At 33.7% G+C, this 26,190-nt stretch overlaps 1 protein-coding gene across 1 annotated transcript in view; it reads left to right on the top strand.

Annotated features, from left to right (window-relative positions):
• COL11A1 (collagen, type XI, alpha 1) overlaps nt 1-26,190 on the top strand; it is a 154,288-nt gene that overhangs the window by 22,953 nt on the left and 105,145 nt on the right. The window contains exons 11-25 of the mRNA XM_008586510.1: nt 2,648-2,701; nt 2,819-2,872; nt 3,031-3,084; nt 4,227-4,280; nt 4,404-4,448; nt 10,655-10,708; nt 11,301-11,345; nt 11,603-11,656; nt 12,128-12,172; nt 14,573-14,626; nt 15,839-15,883; nt 17,234-17,287; nt 17,369-17,413; nt 22,180-22,233; nt 23,552-23,659. Of these exons, the coding sequence (XP_008584732.1) occupies nt 2,648-2,701; nt 2,819-2,872; nt 3,031-3,084; nt 4,227-4,280; nt 4,404-4,448; nt 10,655-10,708; nt 11,301-11,345; nt 11,603-11,656; nt 12,128-12,172; nt 14,573-14,626; nt 15,839-15,883; nt 17,234-17,287; nt 17,369-17,413; nt 22,180-22,233; nt 23,552-23,659 (819 nt within the window). The remainder of the gene's footprint in view (nt 1-2,647; nt 2,702-2,818; nt 2,873-3,030; nt 3,085-4,226; nt 4,281-4,403; nt 4,449-10,654; nt 10,709-11,300; nt 11,346-11,602; nt 11,657-12,127; nt 12,173-14,572; nt 14,627-15,838; nt 15,884-17,233; nt 17,288-17,368; nt 17,414-22,179; nt 22,234-23,551; nt 23,660-26,190) is intronic.

The following is a 26,190-nucleotide window of genomic DNA, read 5'->3' as shown; positions in this document are numbered from 1 at the left end:
GGCAATTGAAGTATCTGCTATCTGTTTTATGAGTAAAAAAATTATATATATATGTTATCATTAAGCCCACATTACCCCTTTAATTAAAAAATTGTAAATGGCCAATTGACTGACAATATAACTTACTTCATTTAAACAGTATTAAAAGAAAATAATGAACTAGGTGGGAATAGGCTTGAGGGGAATAAGCCTTCTGAACAGTAAATGGGCAGAGCAGAGCAGAGCAAAACAGTTGCAGTTGTACTTACAGTGGTCCTGCCACGTGCCTATGTTTTCTATGAAGAGTAAATTTACCACGTTCTCATATAAAGGATGTTTAATATACTTAATAGACACTAACTTCAAAACCTTCATAGAGCTGAAGAAATTAAGAGAAATTGTGAACATGTAAGTTGAAAATTTTTGAAAGATAATAGATTGCATTTGCATGGTGCCAAATTAAAAGTATTATTTTTCTCTTAATGATGGTAAATAGATACAGACATTCATTATGCAACATATTTATTCTAGAAAATAGAAAAACATAAAGTGATGTATTTTTAAAATGAATTCATTTTAAATGCAAGTGATTCCTCAAGTATTCAACAAATATAAATTCAGTGTGGGCTGCAGGAGCTCTCAAGTGTCCAATTTTTTTCTTTTTACATTAATTTCATCTTTTAAATATTATAAGAAAATTAAATTACAACACACACACACATATATGTAGTTTGGAACCACACCGTAATCATGAGGATAGAGATTAGTTCAATTTCTTGGTGTTACCTCTTATAATCATACCATCTCCCCACCCCTTATACCTGGAAACCACCTATATGTTCTTAATCACTACAGTTTTATCTTTTCAAGAATACCATATAAATGAAACTATACATTATGCAGCCTTTTGAGACTGGTGTTTTGGAGACATCGTAATGCTTTTGAGATTTATCACAGCTGATGAGTGGATGAAGAGTACATTCCTTTTGTTGCTTAGTAGTATTCTATTGTATGTATGCACAACAGTTTATTTTGAAATGAGAAAAAAACTCCAAAGAAAATTGGTAAAGATATTAGGGTGATTCAGGGTGTCCCAGTCTTCTTTTTCATGCTGGGTTAACATTGCCATAAAAGGATGGGAAGCATTTGCATTTTAACTGGGAATTGCATAAAAATATTGAAATTACACTACATGAAAATCTAGGGAGTTCATTCTTTTGCAAAGTTCATAAACTTTTTGTTCAAACTCTCCTATTTACAAACTAGATGAATCTAAATACATACTGCAGTAGTTTTCATGGATTTTGCAGTTTTCCTTGACTCCCTAAGTCTAAAGAGAGAGATGTGACATCAAAAGAAGGATACTTTTCATTAAAAACTAACAATATTTGTTCTGTTATTATTGCTCTTTTCCTTCCAACTGGGGATCAGGGTAGAGTCCTCTCACTACAATTATCTTTTTAAAAAGTTATACTATTTAACCTCTAATTACTAGGCAATCCTAATTTTATATTTCTAGAATCAGCATTTTACAGTGATCATAAAAATTTATTTGTAATTTCAATCATGGATTTCATTTTTCTACCAGGCTCGTTATATGCATATCATTTAAATTAACTTTCAAAAGTGTATACAGTCAGTTAAATATAAAGGGCTATAGAATAATTATACTGAAACTACATTTGACATATAATTAGCTTTGAAAATTTATTTTAAAACATGTATATATTAATCCCTACATAAGGTATATATGGATAGAACATTATTTTGTACTGCTACTAAACAGAAGGATAATATAACATGTACTGATAATTTTTAACCTTTAATGGTATGGTGCCAGTCAATAATTTGCTTTAGAAATTGCCAAGTCATCCTCCAGGTTTTGCAGATGATTGAAGAAACAAATACCGGACACTGTGCTAATTTGTAGGAGTAAATGCAGAAGAAAATAGATGTAATCAAAGACTTTGGCAGTTAATTAATCTAATGAGAGCTTCAACTATGAGAAAAGGCAATTACAATCCAACGTGATAAGTGCCATGAAAGAAGAAATATGTAGGAGAAGCAAAAAAATAAGAGAAGGTGTGGGCCGGCCCCGTGGCTCACTCGGGAGAGTGCGGCGCTCCCCAGCGCCGAGACCACGGGTTCGGATCCTATATAGGGATGGCTGGTGCACTCACTGGCTGAGCGCGGTGCGGGCGACAACAAGCTGAGGGTTACGATCCCCTTACTGGTCACACACAAAAAAAAAAAGAGAGAAGGTGAAGGAAAGGGGGTTGGAAAGAAAAGACAAATGGGATGGATGGTTAAGATTGTCTTCAGTCAAGGGAAATGGAAAATTCCAAGTTTTGAGTCTAAAATGAATAGTTAAGGATATTTTTAAAGTTTAAAATATCCCAGTATATTTCTTTTGTTTAAGTGTCATCACATGTTTACATATAAACTTATAAGTAATATGATCTTTTTGTAAGAAGCCATTTAGAAAAATTGATTCTCTTGTTTTCTCTTTATCTGGACTTTTACATAGAAATAATTTCCTTAAGTTTAAGTGATTATAGATAAGCTAAGAGGATATCAGTTTCTAAAACCATCTCTCTTGGTGTTATTGACTTTATTGATCATATAATATTATTGTATAATATTATTTAATTATGATGTTTTGAAATAGGGGCCTCGAGGTGTCCAAGGTCCCCCTGGTCCAACAGGAAAACCTGGAAAAAGGGTATGGCTGATTTTTGTTGTGTATTTTGAGGGCATGTGCAATGATCAGTTCTTTAGTTTTCTTTATTCTCTACTAGTGGGAATCCCTTTTGCTTAATCATGTTCTTGACATCATCAGGGCCGTCCAGGTGCTGATGGAGGAAGAGGAATGCCAGGAGAACCTGGGGCCAAGGTCAGGAGCTCATATATTTATATATTTAGATCTTGTATGTTGGCTCACCCAGAACATTTTATATTTTAAAATAAAATTTCTAGATATAAAAGGATACTTTAAATTACAGTACACATCTATATGGGAATGTGATGATGATGATTATTATGATTTTACAGGGAGATCGAGGGTTTGATGGACTTCCAGGTCTACCAGGTGATAAAGGTCACAGGGTAAGATACATCTATTACATTTTTATCCAGAGATAATAGGAAGGTCATGAAATATTTTAGAATGGATGCACTTGAGGAAACCAGAAGAAGAATAAAATAATTTTAATATTTGTGAATACATTTAGTAAATTATTACATCAAATTGATAGTTGAAAAATATAGATAAAATTATACATGTGGCATCAATGTAAGCTCTTTAATTATTTTTAGACATTAAAATATTCCTTGTATTCAAACATAAGTCAAGGATGGATCTTTATGTACATGTATATGGAAAATATCACATTAATAGAAGAGCAACTGTGGAGATTAAATTTTGCTTCTAATTTTTTATAATTGTCTCAAATTCTCGCACATTTTGCCTGTGGAAACATACTCAAAAGAAGATATCTGTAGGCAGTTTGTCATTAATATAATGATTTACTGGTACTATATTATTTCTTTGTGATGATACGAGCTTTCAGTCTAATACAAGAGCTTATGATTTGCTAAGGCTAAGTAAACTACCAGGCTGAGTAGCAATTCAATAGATATTTTTAGTGGGAAATTAAGAAGACACATTCTCTCAAAAAAAAGAACAGCTTTGGATCTTCACATCTTCTTTACCAGAAGTTCAAAATGAAGGTAAAACAAGCTTTAGGTATATCGGAGAAGAAAAAAATAGAAAAAGAAAAGAGAACCCTATCAAATATCTAGTGTATGCCTAACATGTCGAGATATTATTATTTTAAAAATTTCAAAATTCCTTTTGTGTTTTTGAGTTGTGCTGACTTTATATAAATTATTTAGAAATAGAAAATATTTAAATTATAATCACCAAATCGTATCCTTGTTTAAAAAACCATCCCTAGCAAAATAATGTTCTAAATGCTTTAGATTACAGTAATTAAATGTCTGAAAAACATTTTAGGTATTTATTTTATTCTAGCCTTTTTATGTTGAAAATTGAGGGAACATTTTTCCTAGCATACTCATATGTACAGCTGGTTAAATTTGTAAAACTATAATTTTTCTGCACAGTTTTCTGAGGTGGGCAAATAAAGCTAAGTTTTCTCTATTGTATTTCTTAGTGTGGCTACCTGATAGACTTGTAAACATTCTGCTTATGTCATACACTAATCATATTTGTACTTATTTGCTAGGGTGAACGAGGTCCCCAAGGTCCTCCCGGTCCTCCTGGCGATGATGGAATGAGGGTATGTTAAGAGTTATTTTCTTCTCTTTAAGAAATATTTAAAATTAAAACAAGAGAACAAAATGATATTGAAATGATACATTGTCTAACTACACTACCCTCCCATTCATTTTGTCAATGACAGGGAGAAGATGGAGAAATAGGACCAAGGGGTCTTCCAGGTGAAGCTGTAAGCAACTCTCTTTCTTTCTTTCTAAATAATAATATTTCTGTTTTCGAGGAGTAGCGACTGCTGTTACACACATAAAGACAATGGCAAACACAGGTAAATATATCAGTCTTACCTAAGCTAACCAGGTAACTATCATGTGAAAAAATAAAGAAGGATTGGAGAACAGGTATCCCTTCGACTTGATGATTTCCATTCCCAGCAGTGGGATAGCTGGGTCAAATGGTAGGTCTATCTGCAATTGTTTGAGGAACCTCCATACCATTTTCCATAGAGGCTGCACCATTTTGCATTCCCACCAACAAGGTATGAGAGTTTCTTTTTATTTGCAACCTCGCCAGCATTTATTATTCATGGTCTTTTGGAATTTAGCCATCCTAACTGGGATGAGATGGTATCTCAGTGTGGTTTTGATTTGCATTTCCTGAAGGCTGAGTGATGTTGAGCATTTTTTCATGTGCCTGATGGCCATTCGTATATCTTCCTTTGAGAAATGCCTATTTAGCTTTTTTGCCCATTTTTTAATTGTGTTACTTGTTTTTTTGTTGTAAAGTTGTTTCAGAACTTTGTATAGTCTGGATATTAATCCTTTGTCAGATGTATATTTGGTAAATATTTTCTCCCAGTCTGTTGGTTCTCTTTTAACTCTGTTAATTGTTTCTTTTGCTGTGCAGAAGCTTCTTAGTTTGATATAATCCCATTTGTTTATTTTTCCTTTCGCTGCCCCTGCTTTTGGGGTCATATTCATGAAGTCTGTGCCCACTTCTACTTCCTGAAGGGTTTCTCCTATGTTTTCATTAAGAAGTTTTATTGTTTCAGCCTGTGTATTTAATCCTTTAATCCATTTTGAGTTGATTTTAGTATATAGTGAGAGTTATGGGTCTAGTTTCATTCTTCTGCATATTGATATCCAGTTATCCCACCACCACTTGCTGAAGAGGCAGTCTCTTTCCCAGTGTATAGGCTCAGTGCCTTTGTCAAAGATCATATGGCTGTAAGTGTGTGGGTTGATTTCTGGATTCTCTATTCTATTCCATTGATCAGTGTGTCTGCTTTTAAGCCAGTACCATGCTGTTTTAGATATTATACCTTTGTAGTATAGTTTAAAGTCAGGTAGTGATATGCCTCGAGCTTTATTTATTTTTTTTGCTCAGCATTGCTTTGACTATGCGTGGTCTTTTGTTATTCTATATAAATGTTAGGATAGTTATTTCCATTTCCGAGAAAAATGTCATTGGAATATTGATAGGGATTGCATTGAATTTGTATATCACTTTGGGTAGTATGGACATTTTCACTATGTTGATTCTTCCAATCCTAGAGCACGGGATATCTTTCCACCTTTTTGTGTCCGCTTTAATTTCTCTCAGCAGTGGTTGGTAGTCCTCATTATAGAGATTTTTCATATCCCTGGTTAACTCAATTCCTAAGTACTTTATTTTTTTGGTGGCTATTGTAAATGGGCAAGCTTTCTTGATTTCTCTTTCTGCATGTTCACTATTGGAGAATAGAAATGCTACTGATTTTTGTGTGTTGATTTTGTATCCTGCTACTTTGCTGAAATCATTTATCAACTCCAAGAGTTTTTTTTTTGTAGAAGCTTTAGGCTGTTCGATATATAGGATCATGTCATCTGCAAGGAGGGATAGTTTGACTTCATCTTTTCCAATCTGGATGCCCTTTATTCCCTTCTCTTCTCTGATTGCTCTGTCTAGTACTTCCAACACTATGTTGCATAGGAGTGGTGAGAGTGGGCATCCTTTTCTAGTTCCTGTTCTTAAAGGAAAAGCTTTCAGCTTTTCCCCATTCAAGATGATATTGGAAGTGGGTTTATGATATATGGCTCTGATTATGTTTACTTTCCATCTATACCTAACTTAGAGAGAGTCTTTATCATGAATGAGTGTTGAATTTAATCAAATGCTTTTTCAGCATCTATAGAGATGATCATATGGTCCTTGTGTTTGATTTTATTGATATGGTGTATCACATTTATTGATTTGTGTATGTTGAACCAACCTTGCATCCCTGGGATGAATCCCACTTGATAATGGTGTATAATTTTGCGTATGTGTTGCTGTATTCTATTAGCTAGTATTTTATTGAGGATTTTTGCATCTATATTCATCAAGGATATTGGCCTGTAGTTTTCTTCTTTAGTTGTATCATTAAATGGTTTTGGAATCAGGGTGATGTTTGCTTCGTAGAATGAGTTTGCAAGAATTGCTTCTGTTTCATTCTTTTGGAATAGTTCATAGAGAATTGGTGTCAATTACTCTTTGAATGTTTGGTAAAATTTTGCTGTGAATCCATCTCGTCCTGGGCTTTTCTTTGTTGGGAGCCTTCTGATAACAGCTTCAATCTCTTTTACTGTTATTGGTCTGTTCAGATTTTCTGCATCTTCTTGGCTCAGTTTTAGTAGTTTGTGTGTGCCCAGAAATTTATCCATTTCCTCCAGATTTTCAAATTTGTTGGCATATAGTTGTTTATAGTAGTCTTGAATGATTCCTTGTATTTCAGATGTATCAATTGTAATATCACCTTTTAAGTTCTAATTTTTGTTATTTGGATCTTCTCTCTCTCTCTCTTTTTTTTTTTTAGTTAGCCATGCTGATCATTTGTCAATTTTATTTATCTTTTCATAAAAACAACTTTTTTTTTTTTGTCTTTTGTCTTTTTCCATGTCCGGCAACGGATCACAACCCTCAGTGTTGCCCCCGTACCAGACCCGGGACCGGCAACGGGATTGCAACCGTCGGTGTTGCTCCCACGCCTTGCTCAGCCAGTGAGCGGGAACCGGTCTGTATGTGGGATCCGAACCCTCGGGCAGGAGCGCCGCCGTGCTTTCCAAGCGGCGCACTTATCCAGTGCACCACTGGGCCGGCCCAAAAATCTTCTGAAGTAAGCATTTAATGCAATAAATTTCCCCCTTAGTACTGCTTTTGCAGTATCCTCCAGGTTTTGGGATGATGTATCATTTTTTTTTTATTAGTTTCAATAAATATTTTGTTTTCCGGTTTGATTTCTTCTTGGACCCATATGTCATTAAGTAGTATGCTGTTTAATCTCTATGTGTTTGTATAGTTTCCAGAATTTCATTTCTTATTGATTTCTAATTTTAATCCATTGTGGTCTGAAAACAGAATTGGGATAATTCCAATTTTTCTGAATTTGTTGAGACTTGATTTACGTCCTAATATGTGATCTATCCTGGAGAATGATCCATGTGCTGATGAGAAGAATGAATATTCTGAGGTTGTTGGACAGAATGTTCTATAGATATCTGCCAAGTCCAGTTGGTCTAGAGTATTGTTTAGATCTTGTGTTTCTTTGCTGATTCTTTGCCTAGATGATCTGTCCAATATTGGTAGTGGGTAGTGGGGTGTTCAGGTCCTCTGATATTATGGTATTAATGTCTATTTCCTTCTTTAGGTCTAATAGAGTTTGCTTTATAAATCTGGCTGCTCCAACGTTGGGTGCATATATATTTATGATTGTTATGTCTTCTTGGTGGATGAATCCTTTTATCATTATGTAGTGTCCCTCATTATCTCTTTTTATGGTTTTTAGTTTAAAGCCTATTTTATCAGATTTAAGAATAGCTACTCCAGTTTGTTTTTCATTTCTATCTGCATGGTAAATCTTTTTCCATCCTTTCACTCTTAGTCTATGTGACTCTTTATAGGTGAGGTGGGTCTCTTGAAGACAGCATATAGTTGGGTCCTGCTTTTTAATCCAGTCATCCAGTCTGTGGCTTTTGTTTGGGGAATTTAATCCTTTTACATTAAGAGTTGTTATTGAAAAGTGTTAATTTACTCCTAGCATTTTATTAATTTTTGTTTGGATGTCTTAAGTGCCTTTTTTTCCTTTCTTTCTGATTTACTATTTGTTTTCTGTATTTGTTGGTTCCTTGGGTTGTAGATAAACTTTTTTTTTCTTCATTGTTACCATTTTTATTTTACTAGTGGGTTTTGATTTTTCTTGAGTTCTTATGGCAGTGGTAGTTATTTTTTAGGTACCAAACCCAGTACTCCCTTGAGAATTTCTTGTAAGGGTGGTCATATGATAATTAACTCCTGCACTTTTTGTTTGTCTGAGAAATATACTATTTTCCTTCATTTTGGATGGATAGCCTTGTGGGGTAGAATATTCTTGGCTGGCAATCTCTGTCTAATAGTATTTTGAATATATCATCCCATTCCTTTCCGGCTTTTAGGGTTTGTGATGAAAAGTCTCATGTTAGTCTGATTGGGGCTTTCTTATAGGTGATTTGACGCTTCTCTCTTACAGCTTTTAAGATTCTCTCTTTGTCTTTTAGTTTTACCAATTTGACTATAACAAAGGTCTTCTTGGAGAAGACCTTTTTGGGGTGAATACATTTGGGGATCTTTGAGCTTCCTGAATCTGAAAATATGTGTCTTTTCCTATACCTGGGAAGTTTTCTGCCACTATTTTGTTGAATATGTTTTCAGTGCAATCTCCTTTTTCCTCCCCTTCTAGAATACCTATGATTTGGTTATTTGAGCACTTAAGGTTGTCTGATATCTCTATTAGATTTTCTTCAATGTTTTTAATTCTTTTTTTCCTTTCTTTTTGTCTGACTGTGTTATTTCAAACAGCCCATCTTCAAGGTCAGAAGTTCTCTCTTCTGCTTCTGCAAGCATGCTGGTTAAACTCTCTGTTGTATTTTTTATTTCATTGACTGAATTCTTCAGCTCTGCAAGCTCTGCTACATTCTTTTTCAGGGCATTGATTTCCTTGTACATTTCTTCTTTCAGGTCCTGTATACTTTTCCTCATTTCATCGTGTTGTCTAGCTGAGTTTTCTTGTATCTCATTTAGTTTCCTTAGAATTATCACTTGAAATTCCTTGTCAGACATTTCAAGGGCTTCTTGTTCTATGGAATCTAAATCTTGAGAGTTATTACCCTTAGGTGGTGTACTTTCTTGATTTTTCGTATTTCTGGTATTTTTCCTTTGATGTTTAGTCATTGTGGCAGGGGATTTCATGGTCCACTGGTTTGACACTATTGTCTGGCTAGGATGCTGCTGGGGCTGCCAATTTGGTATGGCTGTCTCAGTGTCTGCTCAGTTGCACACTAGTGTTTCGGGTGCATGGTTGCTTTGGGTCTTTGGCCTCTCTGGTCAGCATGCACTCGGCCGAGCTGTAGATGGAGTTGGGCGATGGTGACAAGGCCTACCTGCTGGGTCGTGTGCTGGCACCGCAAGGTGCGTGGTCTCCCCGGATCTTCAGCTTCTCTGGCTGGGCGCCTCTTTCCTTTGTTTTCTTTCTTTCCTTCTTTTTTATATGTATTTTCAATTGCTCCAGAATTACTTATTTATTTATGATAAATGAATCTCATTACTAGAAGAAACAAAAGAATGAGTATTTATCAGATATAACGTTTATATCATTTTTTTTCTCCACTAAATATTATTACTAATGAGGAAACTGAACTAGGAAGGTTTACTCAAAGCTAGGTAACAAAAGAACTAGATTAGAAACAGCCCTCCTAATTTCAGTCTTAATTTGCCACATTAAAGAGCCTGTCAAGTCAAATAAGTTCAAGAAAACAGGAGAGACAGTAAATTATTGTCCTGATTTTTGTGAGCAGGTGGACGAGGAAGAGAAAGAAGAGGAGAAATCAAGTTTAAATAGCAATACTTTAAGAAATACTCTGTCAAAAAAAATGGTTTACATATAGTTATCCAGTTGCTTGTTTCTTTCCTTCAGTGAATGCTCTCTCAAGATGGAATTTGCCTAATTGTAAATTAACGAGAATCAGGACTCTTTGCTTGTACAGTCTATCTGACTAATAAGATTCAATAAGTTTCAGTACTGTCATTCAAATCAGAAAATGACACAAATGGGCCTTATTTAAAGTATCATATTATTTCTTATTTTTAAAATTCCCCAAGTGATTCATGTGAAAATTTATAGAGTCAAAGGTACATAGTTTCTGTGCTAAAGTCTCACTGTTATTCATTCTGGTTTTTGGATCAGTATAGGCACTAGATACTTATGTTACAAAAAAAAAATGGTATTTACAACATCACTTTCAGTGTGTTAAGAGAAGATGTGCAAATATTTTTACTCTAAACATTACATTAGAATTTCTTCAGAAGAAGAGGTGCATTTTGAGGGCATTTCTTATGAGGACATGCCTTTTTTTTTTTTTTTTTTTTTTTTTTTTCTTTTTCTCCTAGGGTCCACGAGGTTTGCTGGGACCTAGGGGAACTCCAGGACCTCCAGGGCAGCCTGTATGTATTGCTGGTAACATTCAGAATTACCTAGGGAAAGCTTTTTTCCAAACTCTTTAAAGCTGCTTTTTTTTTTTTTTTTTTTTTTCTTTTTCTCCTAGGGTCCACGAGGTTTGCTGGGACCTAGGGGAACTCCAGGACCTCCAGGGCAGCCTGTATGTATTGCTGGTAACATTCAGAATTACCTAGGGAAAGCTTTTTTCCAAACTCTTTAAAGCTGGGAGGCCATGAAAAGTTTTCAGTAGACAGCCAAGAGTTTACTGCCTTGTTATATTCTAACAATATTGATGCCGCCTATCTGTTTAACTGATAATTCCCTCCCCACTTCTTTCTTTTTTCTTTCTTTCAGTTTATCTTTCTTATTGTTTCATGATAAGTCCCCAGCACCCAGTGGAAAATGCTACTAGATTGTCCCAATGTGGACATGGATAGGAGAAAATATGCCTTTTTTCCTTATTTCCATTAAATCCTAAAATGGTTTTTAGTCACCTTAGGCTAGTGAATGTCATGCTATTAGATCAGTCTTTTTGATTTTCTGTTTTAGCATATAAACTCATAAACAATCATACTTATATTTTTTTCTTCATTGAAGGGTATCGCAGGTGTAGATGGCCCACCAGGACCAAAAGGGAACATGGTATGTAGCAGATATCCATAAAATAACTCATCTGCAATCTGAATACTAAAAACATTTCTGTTGGTAAATAAAAAATAAAGATTTCTTACAATATTTTTGCTAAGTACATTAGCTACTACTAGCATTAATATTTTGCAATATTTTCCAGATTCTCTTGTGGGAAACCTTGTTTGGGGACTATTTTCCAATTGAGAAGAAAAAAAAACCTGTTATGCGAAATAGCCCTGTTAAAGACTCTTTATATTTTCTTATGGCAGGGTCCCCAAGGGGAGCCTGGACCACCAGGTCAGCAAGGGAACCCAGGACCTCAAGTAAGTCTAAGCTATTGCAGCTCCTTTGAGATAATGGGGCAAGATGGTATCTTTTCAGAAGAAAATTGACACCCTCAAAAATTTTTATGGAGGCTAAAAATGTTTAAAATGTGATAGTGGGAATATGTCTTTATTTTTCTTTTTTCTTTTTTTTTTTAACTTGAGCAAACTTGTAGAGGCTTCTTTCTTCCAAGAAAAAAACGAGTCATTCAGCTTTCACGGAACGCCAGGACGAATACTCACACCTGCAAGAGGGTTCTGAATAGGATCACATTACAGTCCTTTTTCAAAAAGAGCAGCTTGTGTAAAACTTCTCATAGTGTTCCAAAATTCTACAGGGAGTGCTGGGGTTATATATGTAGTTTCTTATAACTCATTTCAGATGCAGTAGAGGGCTAATAATTTATTATTTTAAAAGTTTATTCTTGTGATGTGATTCCTGACCTATGAAATAAATTGTTTTTAAAATAGGGTCTTCCTGGTCCACAAGGTTCAATTGGTCCTCCTGGTGAAAAAGTAAGTTACTCAGTTGTTCTGGCAATGTCATGTGAACAAGCTTAGGTTTACAACTTTAGGCAAGTGTAAGGCCTGCCTTCTGATTTTGTTAAGATATCTAGATGGCTCAGCACATAAGGAATTAATATGGTTTTAAACCATGAGAGTACAGTGTGGAGAGAATTCATTCATACATCGTTAAACGATGAATGATAAAATTTCACAGTTATCATTTGGATAGCTTCCTAATGTGACATTCTCAGCTATATTAATTTCAAAAATGGTATGAGTGAATGTTTTCTCATTATTTTGGTTCTCCTCTTCTTTCTCATTATTTAAAAAATGTAATTAGATTTGCTTGCAACAAAGGGTTTGTAGCAAGGTCTGATTAAGGGAAAATTGTGAAGCTGTCCTTGCCGCCATTTCTCATGTATAAATGGCAATGCTGCTCTTGTTAATAACTCAATGTCTGGAGCAAAACAATAATAAATCTTTAATTAAGGATACATATTTTTCCCTGATCTTCTTTGCCAGATTCTTTAAGTAATATTTCCTGTCCTTTGTAGTTATAGCACAATCATTAGCTGGCTTTTCCTAACACCTTTTTAAAAAATTTTTTTGTTGTTAATTTCTATGAACATATCAATTTTTAAAAAAACTGAACGGCATTATTGAGGTGTAATTTACATGTCATAAAAATTGACTTATTTTAATTGTACAAATCAATGAATTTTAGTAAATTTACAGAATTGTGTCACAATCTAATTTTTAGAATATTTATACCACTCCAGAAAGAACCCTTGTGCAAATTTGCAGTCCCTGTTTTCTACTCCTAAACCTAGACAATATAACTAATCTGATTTCTGTCTCTATAGGTTTGTCTTTTCTGAATATATTATACAAATAAAATATATGAATTAATTTAATATATGGATTTATCCATATAAATGAAAATAATATGTAATCTTTATGCCTGGCATCTTTCATTTAGCATGTTTTTGAGGTTTATCTATGTTGTAACATATATCAGTACTTTCCTCCTTGATATAGCCTAAATAAAACACATGTATAGTATAAGATTTTAATTTGATTAGAACATCATCTTACAGTGCAAGAGTTTTAATATTTCTTGTCTACCCTCAAATATATAGCAACACAAAAAAAATCATGTAGATTGTCCACATGGTCATTTTCATAGAAATATTACATCTGCTGATAAGAATTATTAATTGAATAGTTCTGTGTTTGAGCACTACATTGTGTTTTGAAGAAATAAGACTGTTGTCTTGAGAGCAAAAGATAATTTAAGTCACAAGCAAAATGGTGTGATTAAAAACTTAGTGTTTTGTAATAACTGTTATATAATGTTAAATTGCTTGACTTAATATGACTTTGCAGATTGGTGAAGGGAATTGAAATTTTTAAATCACTTAAATGAAAAGTAATTAATTCCAGTTATAAAATGCAAATTGTTCAATTTAAAGGTTACCTTTAATAGTTTTTTGTTCCATAATGATTTAATTGAGGCTTTCTTGGAAAACTGTAATATCAGTCTACATGAATACAGCTCTTATGCTAAATACTCTCTGAGAATGGAAAAACCCTAAACTCTGTCCAGCATTTAGGCTTCTAATATAACCTTACCCTTTCGGTTGTTTCTAAATCCTAGCTAATAACTTGACTTGGCTTGATAAAGTTAACGTTTCCAGCAGTGCACCTACTTTTCCCTCGAGAGAGGGTCTCCTTCTTGCATTGGTGATTCTTACCATGTTCCAAAATTAGCAGTGGTCAACTTAAATTAGCTTTGAAACTCTCCGTGGTTAAACAGGATTTAGAGTGATCTGTTGAATAGTTTCATTGTTCTTATTTGTTAGTTGCATGTTAAGATATGCTCTTTTCAGATGAAAATAGATTTACTTTTCTCCATTTTCTGTGAAAAATTATTACACTCTAACATATATTTCTGAAAATATTTTAATAATTTCTGTTGTTTCATCAATTTTTACTGCATAATTATTTGAACTGGCACTTATTAATATTATTGATAGATATATTCCATATTTACTTATTCAATGATATAAATCAATGTATTTCTGACCTATATTGTTTTCCTTTTTATTCTCTAAGCTCCAGTTTGTAGTGGTATGCAAAAACTAACTTGTTAATTTAAAAAGAACACATTCAGGACTACTAAGCAGTCTAAACGCTTGCCTGACAAGCTAAATTTGGTTTTAATTTATCTTTACATACCATTTCTTCCACATAATACATCAAAAAGTTATTTAAATATTTATTACTTATAAATAGAAGCCAGTGACTCAAGTTAAGAATATTATTAGTAGTATATTCCCACATACAAGACAGAGCTTTGTATTATTTTCATGTTTTTAACTGAAATATTCTCTTTCTTTGCTTGATAAGGGACCACAAGGAAAACCAGGGCTTGCTGGACTTTCTGGCGCTGATGGGCCTCCTGTAAGTAACAGCTGCCTGGTCATTAAATTTCTACATATTATTTTTAAAAATAGATTTTACATGTATTTTAGGAATGATTATATGAAGTCAGTAATAAAACTAAATTGAGTCAGTAATTAAACATGGTCTCTCTAAAACTCCATTTCATCATGTCACTTCCATATTGCAAAACCTTTAATGAGCTTACAGTTGCCTTTCCATAAACTCATTCCGCAGTAGGCCAGAACCTCCCCAGAATCCTTTATTTTCCTACTTCCTCATGACCATTAGCTCCACATAAACAGGTCCACTCCTATTTTCTCAGCATGCTTTAAATTATCTATCGCTATGTCTTTCCTTATGCACATTTCTTTTCATAGAAAGTCCTTCTCCACCTGCTCCTCTTTTTCAAAGTACATGTTTCTGAGCCCCTGTGAAATTCCTCACCATTCATAAATCTCCTCAGACAGCCCATGAAAACTATTCAACCTTCAGGGATTTCCTCTTTCTCTGGAAATATAGCGATATATATTATTTTTCTTCATATGATAGTAAATAATGTAATTATGTAACCTCCATAGTTGTTATTTTTTAAAAACTGTTTTTTATGCATTTTTTCCTCTTCAAACTACTAACTCAGATTTTTGAGAGCTTGGATACAAGATTTCTGATCTTGCCTCTAATTGTTGTGGAGGATAATTGTGATATAGCTGTACATTTTTATTTACTGAATCTCAATAACTTGATTATAAAACTATTATTATTTATGATCCTGCTATATTTTCAGATGTACCATCCACATGCCTTAGTTGCCTTTTGAAGGTCCATGCATTATCATTTGATCAATATGCAAAATATAAGGAAGATTTAAATGTGTTTATGTAAGACTCCAATTGAAACTGGAATCAAATTGTTAATGAACAATATGTATTGTATGTGCTTTTCCAAGCTCTCTCAAATGCATTATGTATTTGATGAAACTTACATCCACCAAATATAAGTTTATTATGTTTACTTCCAAATGCCACAGTTATCTAAAGGCATATACTGATGCGAAAATGCCACAATTTCCAATGTTACTTAAAGGCATGTACACTGATGCAGATATATTCAATATTTTTTGAAACATTGAGTAAGATCTCAATCAATTTGTAAACAAAAGAAACAATTTCATAGTATTATCAACTGACATTAATATTGCATCTTATCAATATATATTTTTGCTAAATATAGGGTCACCCTGGAAAAGAAGGCCAGTCTGGAGAAAAGGGTGCTCTGGTGGGTTCCAAAATATTCATTTAATTGTCTTTTCAACTTAATTTGAGAAAATGCCTTAATTTGGTCATCTCTATAATATTTATATTCTTCTATGATCACTTGGAGATATGAGTATTAGAAATAGGTACTAGAGGGGCCGGCCCGGTGGCGCACTGGAGAGTGCGCTGCTTGGGAGTGCAGCGGCACTCCCGTCGAGGGTTCGGATCTCATGTGGAGACCGGTTCCGCTCACTGGCTGAGCGTGGTGCGGGCACGACACCAAGGGTTGCGATCCCGTTACTGGTCAGTAAAAAAGACAAAAAAAAGGAAAAAAAAAAAAAGAAATAGGTACTAGAAAATATTTCATCTCTTTCTGTAACTATGTCCTTACTTTCTAAAGAATTTTTTTTTTAACATTTAAATATAAATTCTGTTCCTATAGTTATTTTTGGTGTAATAAACAGGTGTGCCTTATATAGATAACTTTTAATTTTGTATTGGCAATTTTGTAAATTAGACTGTGTCCTATATTTTAAAAAAATATTCTCATGGTCAGGTCCACCTTCTGCATATGTATTTTATGTGGAATAAATGATCATAAATTATAGCAATGAAATTGACAAGAATTACTGAATATCATTAAACTGCTTATGTAACCCTAATTTTAGATTTACTTATTACTTTCTGGTAATCTTTAGCTAAGAGGATATTAAATTTTAAGAGCAATAGTTGTTAAAATATCTAAGTGAACTACCGTAATAGAAGCTTATTCAATATTAGTACTACATTGGATTACAGTAGCAGGGGTAGGATCATCCTTTGTTTAGAGTTACTAGTTTTGGATTCCTTTAAAATAGCATTAAAAGTCTCAGCATTACTATGGAAATTGTAAATTATGTTTTATATAATGTTTCCTTTAGGTAGACTACAGAAATGAAATTGTGGTGGAAAATATATAATTTTGATCATATTCTTGATGATGTGAATGCTACAAATTTATACTAATTTTTTATTGGAAATTATTGATCCTGTTGGTTAATCTATATTGTAGACATTGAACACAGATTTTTTTCAGGTTAAAAAATTAGTTATTAATTACCTATTTATTACATTATTTTACATACTTACAATATTTGCCTTAGTAGCCTATTTCGGTGTCTTATTTTGAGCATGAATATAAAATATGGTGACTTTGGAGTGGGTAGTGCTAGTATCTGACTCTAGAAACAAAGTATAAACTATTTAAGAAAAGTTTACCAAAAAATATTAGAAAAAATACCATATTTTTATAGATTAGTTGGTAGTTTATAGTGAGTGAATGAATAGCATCTTCAATGTATTGTACATTTAAGTTGCAATGAATCTTTTTCAGGGTCCTCCTGGTCCACAGGGTCCTATTGGTTACCCTGGTCCCCGAGGAGTAAAGGTAATTGTTAAATTGTTTTCACATTATTTACTTTCAATGTGCAATGTTATAGTCTCTCAATACTTCTAATTTATTCCATAGGGAGCAGATGGTGTCAGAGGTCTCAAGGGATCTAAAGGTGAAAAGGTAACATCATCATTTAGCTGATTTTATTTTTTGTATCTATTATGTCAAAATTTAAACTTATACAACCACAAATTTATTTCTCAAATAAGGAGTGATTACATACATACCACACAATGCTAGTCTAATTTTGTACCCTCTATCCTGGAAACTTTTTAAAAAATAATGTCTTGTATGTTTACATGAGGGCTAAATTTTAAAACAGAAGCAAAAGTATGTCATAAAAATAGTTCTGCATCCCTTTTTATCTTACATGTGTTTAACTTTTGTAAATCATAAAATTGGCCTTATGAATGGATTTGCTGCATGGTTTGGACAATGTCCAGTGAGATGCATAACAAAGCAATATTTATTTCTTTTTTCTCTATTGAAATCTGCAAAATTAGTAAATGGAAATGCAGTGCAAAACATGAAAGTTAGAAGTGCCCTAAATCAATTGAGAAACAAGTCTTCCTATGTGATACTACATGCAAAGCACATCTAGTAATAACAAGGAGATAAAATTATACTGGGAAGAAGTAAATGAAAGAATCTATCTAAGACTATGAATGAACATGGCATCTTTTATATCACATTTATTGTTTAATTGGCTTTGGCTGAAGAACATAAAATTCAGATTTTTTGGTAAATATATTAGTTCATTTTCTGTTGCTTATAATGGAACACCTGAAACTGGGTAGTTTATAAGAAAACAAAGTTCACTTCTTATAGTTTTGGAGACTGGAAAATCTAAGGTCCAGGAGACACATCTAGGGAGAGCCTTATACTTGCTGGAGACTGTACAGAGTATAGTGGTGATGCAGGGTGTCATGTGGTGAGGAGGGGGAAAAGCATTTTTATGTGCTCACTTGCTCTCCTTATATAGCCACCAGAGCCATTCCCTGATAGCCCATTAATCCATTAACCCACTAATGGATTAATCCATTAATGAGGGCAGGGACCTCATGATCCAACCACTTCCTAAAGACACCACGTTTCAACACTACCACATTGGAGATCATTTTTCCACATGAGCTTTGGAGGGGACATACATTCAACCCATGTCAAGCCCCAAGTCTTTCCAAGATTATCTTGAGATGCAAAGGGAATCCCATTACTAAGAATCAGTATTGGATTCTTAATAGAAAACTACATAAAAAATGTAAAACAGCAGATAGGTTTATAGTATAAACTGTTGGTAGATTTGGTGACATATATATGGATATTAACCTTATTGTTAATATTAGTATAACAATATTGATTTCAAGGACGAACATTTATTTTCAAAATTATAATATTTTCAAAAAACCTTTGTGTACATTTGGTACCAATAAGGAATGGATTACAAGAAGGGATAGATTATTATATCCATTATAATTTATTTATCTGAAAAAAAACTACTGAAATACACTAAATGTATACAAATATACTATCAGTTTTACTGTATGAAAAATGTCATGCATTTTGTATTAATGCAGCTAAATCATGATAGTCCCAATTCATTGTGATCATCACAGATGAACTTGACAGTGTAGTGCTTTCCTGTTTTGACAGCTGAGCATGGTGATGGTTCAGGCAGTATTGAACTTGTAATTATTTGTAGGTTGCCTATGCTAAAACCTACTGTCTCACTTTAGAATTTTTCTTATTAAAGCATTTAAGTATAAATTCAATTTTCTTCTCTGGAATTTGCACTCAGAAAGGATTTTTGGGGGGACAGAAACAATTGTTTAAAAGAAAGGTATTTAATTGGGGTGGGGATGTCGTGAGCTTCCTAGAAGAGGAGATAGTTGTAGAGTGGTAGAGGTACATAAAATGATAGATGATGAGAAATATGTGAGAAGAAACATCCACAGGAAAAAAAATATATTGCTTTTATTTAGAAAATATCTTGAGATTATTGGTTGCTTTGAGTGGTGTTTGGTCTCACAAACAACAAATATAGAGAGAAAAATAACTAAAATTTTAAATTGGGAGTCAAAAGCTCTAGGTTCTCATTCTAGTTCTCACACTAACTAGATGTGTAAATTGAGAGATTACTTTCTCTGAGACTCATTTTAAGTCTGTAAAATAATGAGGAGATTGTCCTTTTAAAAAAATCTCAATGGTATTTTTTAGCTATATCTTTTATTCTATCCAGTATACCAATCAGTAGTAAATTATGTCTCCTGATTTAGAGAAATTCTGTATAAATGTTAATGGAATATTTTGTAATGGTAAGAATCCTCCCTATTTTCAAACTCTGTGAGTTTGAGGATCAATAAGTTGGTGAAATTTTAATATACATTATTTATTTTGGTTTTCTGAGTATGCAGGGTAATAGACCACTTACCCCATGTAAGATAAAGAAGGAAGCTGACCTTTTTCCTTTATATATAATTATCTAAAGGTGAAATGGCAAGTGGACACCCAAACTATGATTAAAATTCTCCATTTTTTAGACTCAGATTTATCCCTTCAACCTCAAGCAACACAGTCCAATAAAACAAGTGGAATAGGTGAATTCCTCCTGTACATGTCTTCTAAGACTATGTTTCTTTTTTTCTTACATTTCCTTCAGATTTTATCATTTTAGTACTGGAAATCTCAATAACTTGATATGTCACTTGTTAAAAAGTGACATTTATCATTAAATATCTTTCCTGACTTCAAATATGGTGAAAACAAAGACATGACAGAAATAGTGTCCCATCTGCTGAGTTTTCGCTTTAAAAAATACACAAATAAATACATCTTTGCCTGCAATTGTATAAACTGTTAGTGATCTTTCGACATAGCGTGGAACATTCTTTAAACTAAACTTGGCAACTGTGTAATTACCTTTCTCTCTAGGGAGAAGGTAATGAAGGTAAAAGTCAATAGGAAGTTAACTGGTCATTTTCAGCGTTTAAGCCTCTGCCATTGCCCAACTGTATTGAGTACAGAGAGAATCCTGCTCCTGACAAGGTCACTTTACAACCAAAATGTTGAAAACGTGTGTTCTTTTCTCTTGAAGAAAAATTCTAGGCCTGTCAGAATTCTTTGGGTTAGATAAGGTACAGTTTGGATCTTTTTTACCATGTTTAGGTCTATGTATCCATACTTACCTGGTATTTGGCATTATCTGGACTTTAAAATAACCTTGCAAAACTCACCTGAGGCATTTAGCAGAGTTTGTTGAGCATCATGGTTGTTGAAGGTCAAACCCGTATTAGGCACTGTAGACTCAGAGGTTAATGAGGCATGAGTCTTGTCTTCCACCATTTACTGGAAAGCATCTTCTGATCCCCTGAGTGCAGGGTGACATTCTGTTGCAATATTGAATGTTCACTGGAGGCGCACAGAATTGAGACATTCAGTTTAGGAGGAAAAGATTGATGTCAGGGAAAACTTCATAGCAGAATCATGAACTGAGTCTTGAAAGAAGGATAAAGTTTCACCAGATGGACAGAGAGGGGAAGGGATATGCAAGTGTGTAACAAATGAAAATATAAGTAATGCAGTTTTTCTAGAACTCAACCCTAGGGTCTTGGGTGGGAATGGGTGGGAGATTCAAGAAAAAAGAGTAAAGAGGTGGACAAGAGCTAGATCATGGGAAGAGGGGATAAGGAGGTGGTTTATATTCATCATTAGCAATTTAGAACCATTGAGGTATTCTAAACTGATGTGATCAGTTTTGTGTTTTAGTGAGGTCATTTTGGCAGCAAGACGTGGAGGTGTATATGCCTGTCCTTCCTAGCTCTGTTTTCATACCAGGCCTGAAATGTTCTTTTCTCAAATTCTGCAAGTTGTATCCACTTCCCAGTACCAACTGAAATACCAAATCCCCCATCAAACCTTCTCCTGTTCACTTCTTGCCTTATCAGCACCACCACCATCATCATCAACATCTTGCCTTTCTTTTCTTAAGATCCATTCTACTTAACCTGTACCAAAAATACCGCAAATGTACTGCTTTTTATCGGTAAAACAAAAACCTCGAAATACTTCACAGTACTTCAGAGTACTCGATTAATGTTATTCAATACATGAATGATTATTTCTCAGGATTTTTTTAAATTAAGAGATAGAAAGGTTATTCTTGAAGCCAGATTAGAAATTCATATTTCAGTAAAAGTACTACGAAATCCATAGCCAAAATTTCTCCTCTCTTTATAAATGGATGCCCAGTTTTCAGCAGCTCTCCTCTGTGCGTGCAGTATCACAATGAGCAATTTCTGCATGTAAAGAATATTATTAATTTTTCTTTTTTTTATAATTAATTTAAACAACATGTTGATCTAGAAGACATTTACCTAAAACAAAAGGTATACATTATTAAATTAAGGGTAAAATATTTTTTATTTGGTAGTTCAAAATTATTGTAATTAAAAGTTAAAATGATTATTATTTAAATACTTCCAATTTTATGTGTAAATAGCATAGGATACATGCTTTAAGAGAATGGTTATTTCTTCCATTAGATAAAGAACATTTAGCAAACATACTTGAGAAAAAATGTTAGAGTAAATTTATAATTTTAGAGTAATAATTGTGGAAAAATGAGAGAATGGCAGGGATAAGGCTGTGTGGTCAGAGCTGGAATAAAGGGGAGGATGTTTTACAACTAAAATTCACACTTTTCCAAAACAACTTTCCTTAATTATAAGCACCCACTTTACACAAGGGTACTGCAAAAAGTTTGCGGAAAAATAGAATTGAATGATAATACAAATCTTTCCATGAAATTTTTGTAGTAGCCTCGGTTAGCCATATTTTAGATTCTTCCAAATGACTTATTAAACTCCTGTTTTATTTTTTGCATTTTTAAGGGTGAAGATGGTTTTCCAGGATTCAAAGGTGACATGGGTCTGAAAGGTGACAGAGTAAGTAAAGAGAAAATTTGCACTAGTATATAAGATTATGTATATACATACATTTTGCTTACCTTTAAGTATAGAAAGCACAGGATAAATAAAATGTTTGTACTACCTGAGACTTCCCTCATTTATGTTTTTATATAAGGATTAGGCATTTTAATTTATGTGGAGATAGTGTATTATAAATTGTCTTTTAGATGTTATATTACCATATGTTCTATAACAAACGTGCTCTCCCTCTCTCTCCCTCCCTCTCTCTCTCTCTCTGTCTCTCTCTCTCTCTCTCTCTCACACACACAAACACACACACACACACACACACACACACACACCACACACAAAATTTAGGAGATTATGATCCAAAGAAGTAATTTGATAAGTGTGTTTTAAATTTTGTTTATACACAGTGATCTGTGGTGCCTGGAAACTGTCTTCAAATTTTATGAATTTTCATTATATAGTGATCTTGAATTTTTGAGTGTGAAAATAATATTTTTTTCTGGTAATGAGTTTTTTTTTTTTTTTTTTTCTTTTTGTCTTTTTCCGTGTCCGGCAACGGATCGCAACCCTCAGTGTTGCCCCCACACCGGACCGGGGACCGGCAACGGGATCGCAACCCTCGGGGTCGCTCCCGCGCCTCGCTCAGCCAGCGAGCGGGAACCGGTCTGCATGTGGGATCCGAACCCTCAGGCAGGAGCGCCGCCGCGCTTCCCAAGCGGAGCACTTATCCAGTGCGCCACCGGGCCGGCCTAATGAGTTTTAAGAAAAAAAAATACTGAGTCACCTAAAGCAAATTAAATGCTTTATTCTTTATTGGGAAGGTTTATTTTGAATGTAATGGTACCTAACATGTCTGAGCAAAGAAGCATGCGGTAGAGCACCGTTGTTTCCCTAACATTCACATGAAGCTTGCATCCAGGCTGAGAGGCAATAACTTCCGTATCTCGGTTCCTAACACCTAAAAGATCAAAACCAAGTGCAAAATGGAGACATTTTTCTTGTGTTCCAAACAGTCATTTCTAAACTTGCTAAGTAATCTTTTTTTTTTCTCTTTCTCTACAACACAGATGTTTAAAAAGTAATTTAATGTCATTTAATGTGGTAGCATCGGGCTTCTCTATAGGTATTCAAATATGACACCATATTCAGTGGTTTATTCAGCAATGGAAAGACTGATAAAGTCAAACACTTTCAAGCCTCTTTGTCATAAACAATGCACGAGTAAACAAGAGTTGAAGAATCTGACTTTCTGATAGACTGATCTCTGCTTTTCAATGTCCAATTATCTTTTAAGTTACAAAAATGTTGTTATTCTGTATTTCAGGGAGAAGTTGGTCAAATAGGCCCAAGAGGAGAAGATGGACCTGAAGGCCCCAAAGGTCGAGCAGGCCCAACTGGGGACCCAGGTCCTTCTGGCCAAGCAGGAGAAAAGGTTAATAAACCACTTTAAATCCAAAGGTCCTCTTGCAAATGATGCTTCGTTGTCATTTTAAAATACTTTTAATCATTGGTGTCAGAAATATAGAGGATTCCATTAAATTTCTATTAAATACTACTAAGAGGTAAAACCGTGAGATAGACACATTTATCTTTTCTCACTCATCTTTATTTTCCTGCCCCCTCTGCTCTCCTTAGCCATGCAGGGTCAGCCACTCTTAAAGCTCTTCCACGTGAGTTGTTGAGAATTAGACCGTAACTGAAGGATGAAAGAATCAATGAAAGATGGTCTGTATATGGTTTTGGACCAAGCAGTATCATCTTTGCCCCGAAAAACAAAATGTACATTTTCATTTTTCCACTCTTAACATGTATTTTCATAGGATGAGTATTTTAAAAAATACTGATGTTCATGTCCAACCTCAAGAGATTTTTAAAACATCCCCCGATAACTTTAACAATCATTGGTTTGAGAGACACTGGGCTAAACATATTATGTCAAATATTTGCAATATTTACATTTAAATATAATATTATGCAATATTAAAATTATGTCTTTGTAGACTATTTAGTGTTATGGCAAACTTTTTATAATGTCTGGCGAAGTTAAGTTTAAAATAAAAACTGGAAATGTCTATGGCAAGGGTCATCCCATTATGTACGCTAAAGCAAACTATAAATAATTATTATCTCTGGGTGATATACCTTGAATGGTTTTCGTTTTTTATAGATGTATGTCTACATTTTCTGCAATGAGTGTGCTATTCTATTAATTAAAAAAATTCTATGCTATTTAAGAAAGTTATAGTACAGAAGGAAAGGAGGATAAATTATATAGGTATTATATACAGATTGTGAATAGACAAAAAAAAAAACGTTTCCTCTGTCATTATGAAATATCTCATGTGCCCATTATACCGTTTCACACATTGAACCTTCCATAGTTTCACACTTAGAAAAAAGTTGCCATTTATTAATTGATGCACAGTGTCATAGTGTTCAGGCAGCAGAAGGAAAGATTGGGTCAAAACAAGGACTGTAAAGGCCTTTAGACCCTTCCTCTGAAAGTGCTCCATTCCCAGTAGTTTAATGTTATTCTTGGAACTTCCTTTTTCTTAGCTCCACTGTATTAGGTGTAAATGGCCCCACAAACTGTTTTGAGGCATCAGAAGTTTGCTTCTCCCTCTTCTTTACATTTCATTACTATTTGTCCTTTTGTTGAAGTTGCTTATCACCGTATTGAAAATATAGACAAATTTTATGTCTGGGTTTATTTTAAAATGACTCTGAAATGAATGAGTTTACATTCTAATGTAGTAATTAACACAGAAAACAAATAGCTTTGTGATCATGATTAAAGAATTTCATTAACTTTGAAATCAATGGTATTAAACAAGCTCTGATAAGTTAATGTACCCAAGGGGACATCACTATAAGTATGCTTCTTGGGGTTTGTTTGCATGTTTTCCATCGGAAGCCTATTTATCTATGCAGTGTTGATCATGGCTTAGACAACTCATGGTTCAATCTGTAATCACAAGGATATAAACTATGTTCTCACCTTTTTGCTTAGCTTCATCCAGGAAAGTATTTATTTTTGTTCATACAGTTCTGCTTATCTTTTAACAGCATGTGTACTAATTTGGACTTGTGTTTCTTTCTATTCTTAACAAACACAAGTCCAAATTATTTAATTGTACATTGGAAATAATAATACTTTACACTTAATAATTTTTAAGACTTTTATAAATAATATTTACTATATGAAGTGTGCTTCTACAGGTATCTTATTAAGGAAAATGTCTTACAGTTAAATTTTACAAAAATATTTTTTTCAATTCATTTACTTTAATTTATTTATCTCTCTACCTGCGTTTTCTTATTAATGCTTTGTGAGAAAGAAATTTCAGAGGGATTATTTTGTTATTATAACTTTTTAAACCTCTTAGCATTTGTTACCCATTGTTGAACTTGATTATAACTTACAATTTGTTTTAAGCACTTTCATATTAGGAGGTAACCTGATTGCACTGAAACAAAATAGTTGCATATTGAAGTAGCTACCTGCTTGAATTAACATTCCACAAAAATCATCATTATTCGCTATAGCTCTCAACCTATAGTATATTTATTAGCTCATAGATACCTAGATATTTTAATAAAAGAAAAAATTTTGCTCAAAGTTTTGTTTAGAATTTCTTCTGAACTAATGTATAGTTATTTAAACTTTGCTTACTCAGTGAAAGAAAGTTAAATGATTCATGATGCCTTGCTTTATATTTACACTGTGAGAAATGAAATAACTTTATTAAAAAAATTACTCTAGTTAGTGTGATAAAACGTAGTTCCATTGACATCGACTAACTTAAAATAGTGTTTAATGTAGTAGAAGCTTAGGAGCTGTTTGAGTAATGCTTTATAGTTCACAAGGGGGTGTAGAGTTCTCTTTAGCACGGGATTCTATGTCCCCAAAGAAGGTAAGATGACTTACACAACAGAGATTTTTCGGCAACATCATAGGATTAG

The sequence above is a fragment of the Galeopterus variegatus genome, unplaced genomic scaffold, assembly GCF_000696425.1.
Source record: "Galeopterus variegatus unplaced genomic scaffold, G_variegatus-3.0.2 Scaffold4005, whole genome shotgun sequence".
NCBI classification, from domain to species: Eukaryota; Metazoa; Chordata; class Mammalia; order Dermoptera; family Cynocephalidae; genus Galeopterus; species Galeopterus variegatus.
This window is presented reverse-complemented; position numbering and strand designations above follow the sequence as displayed.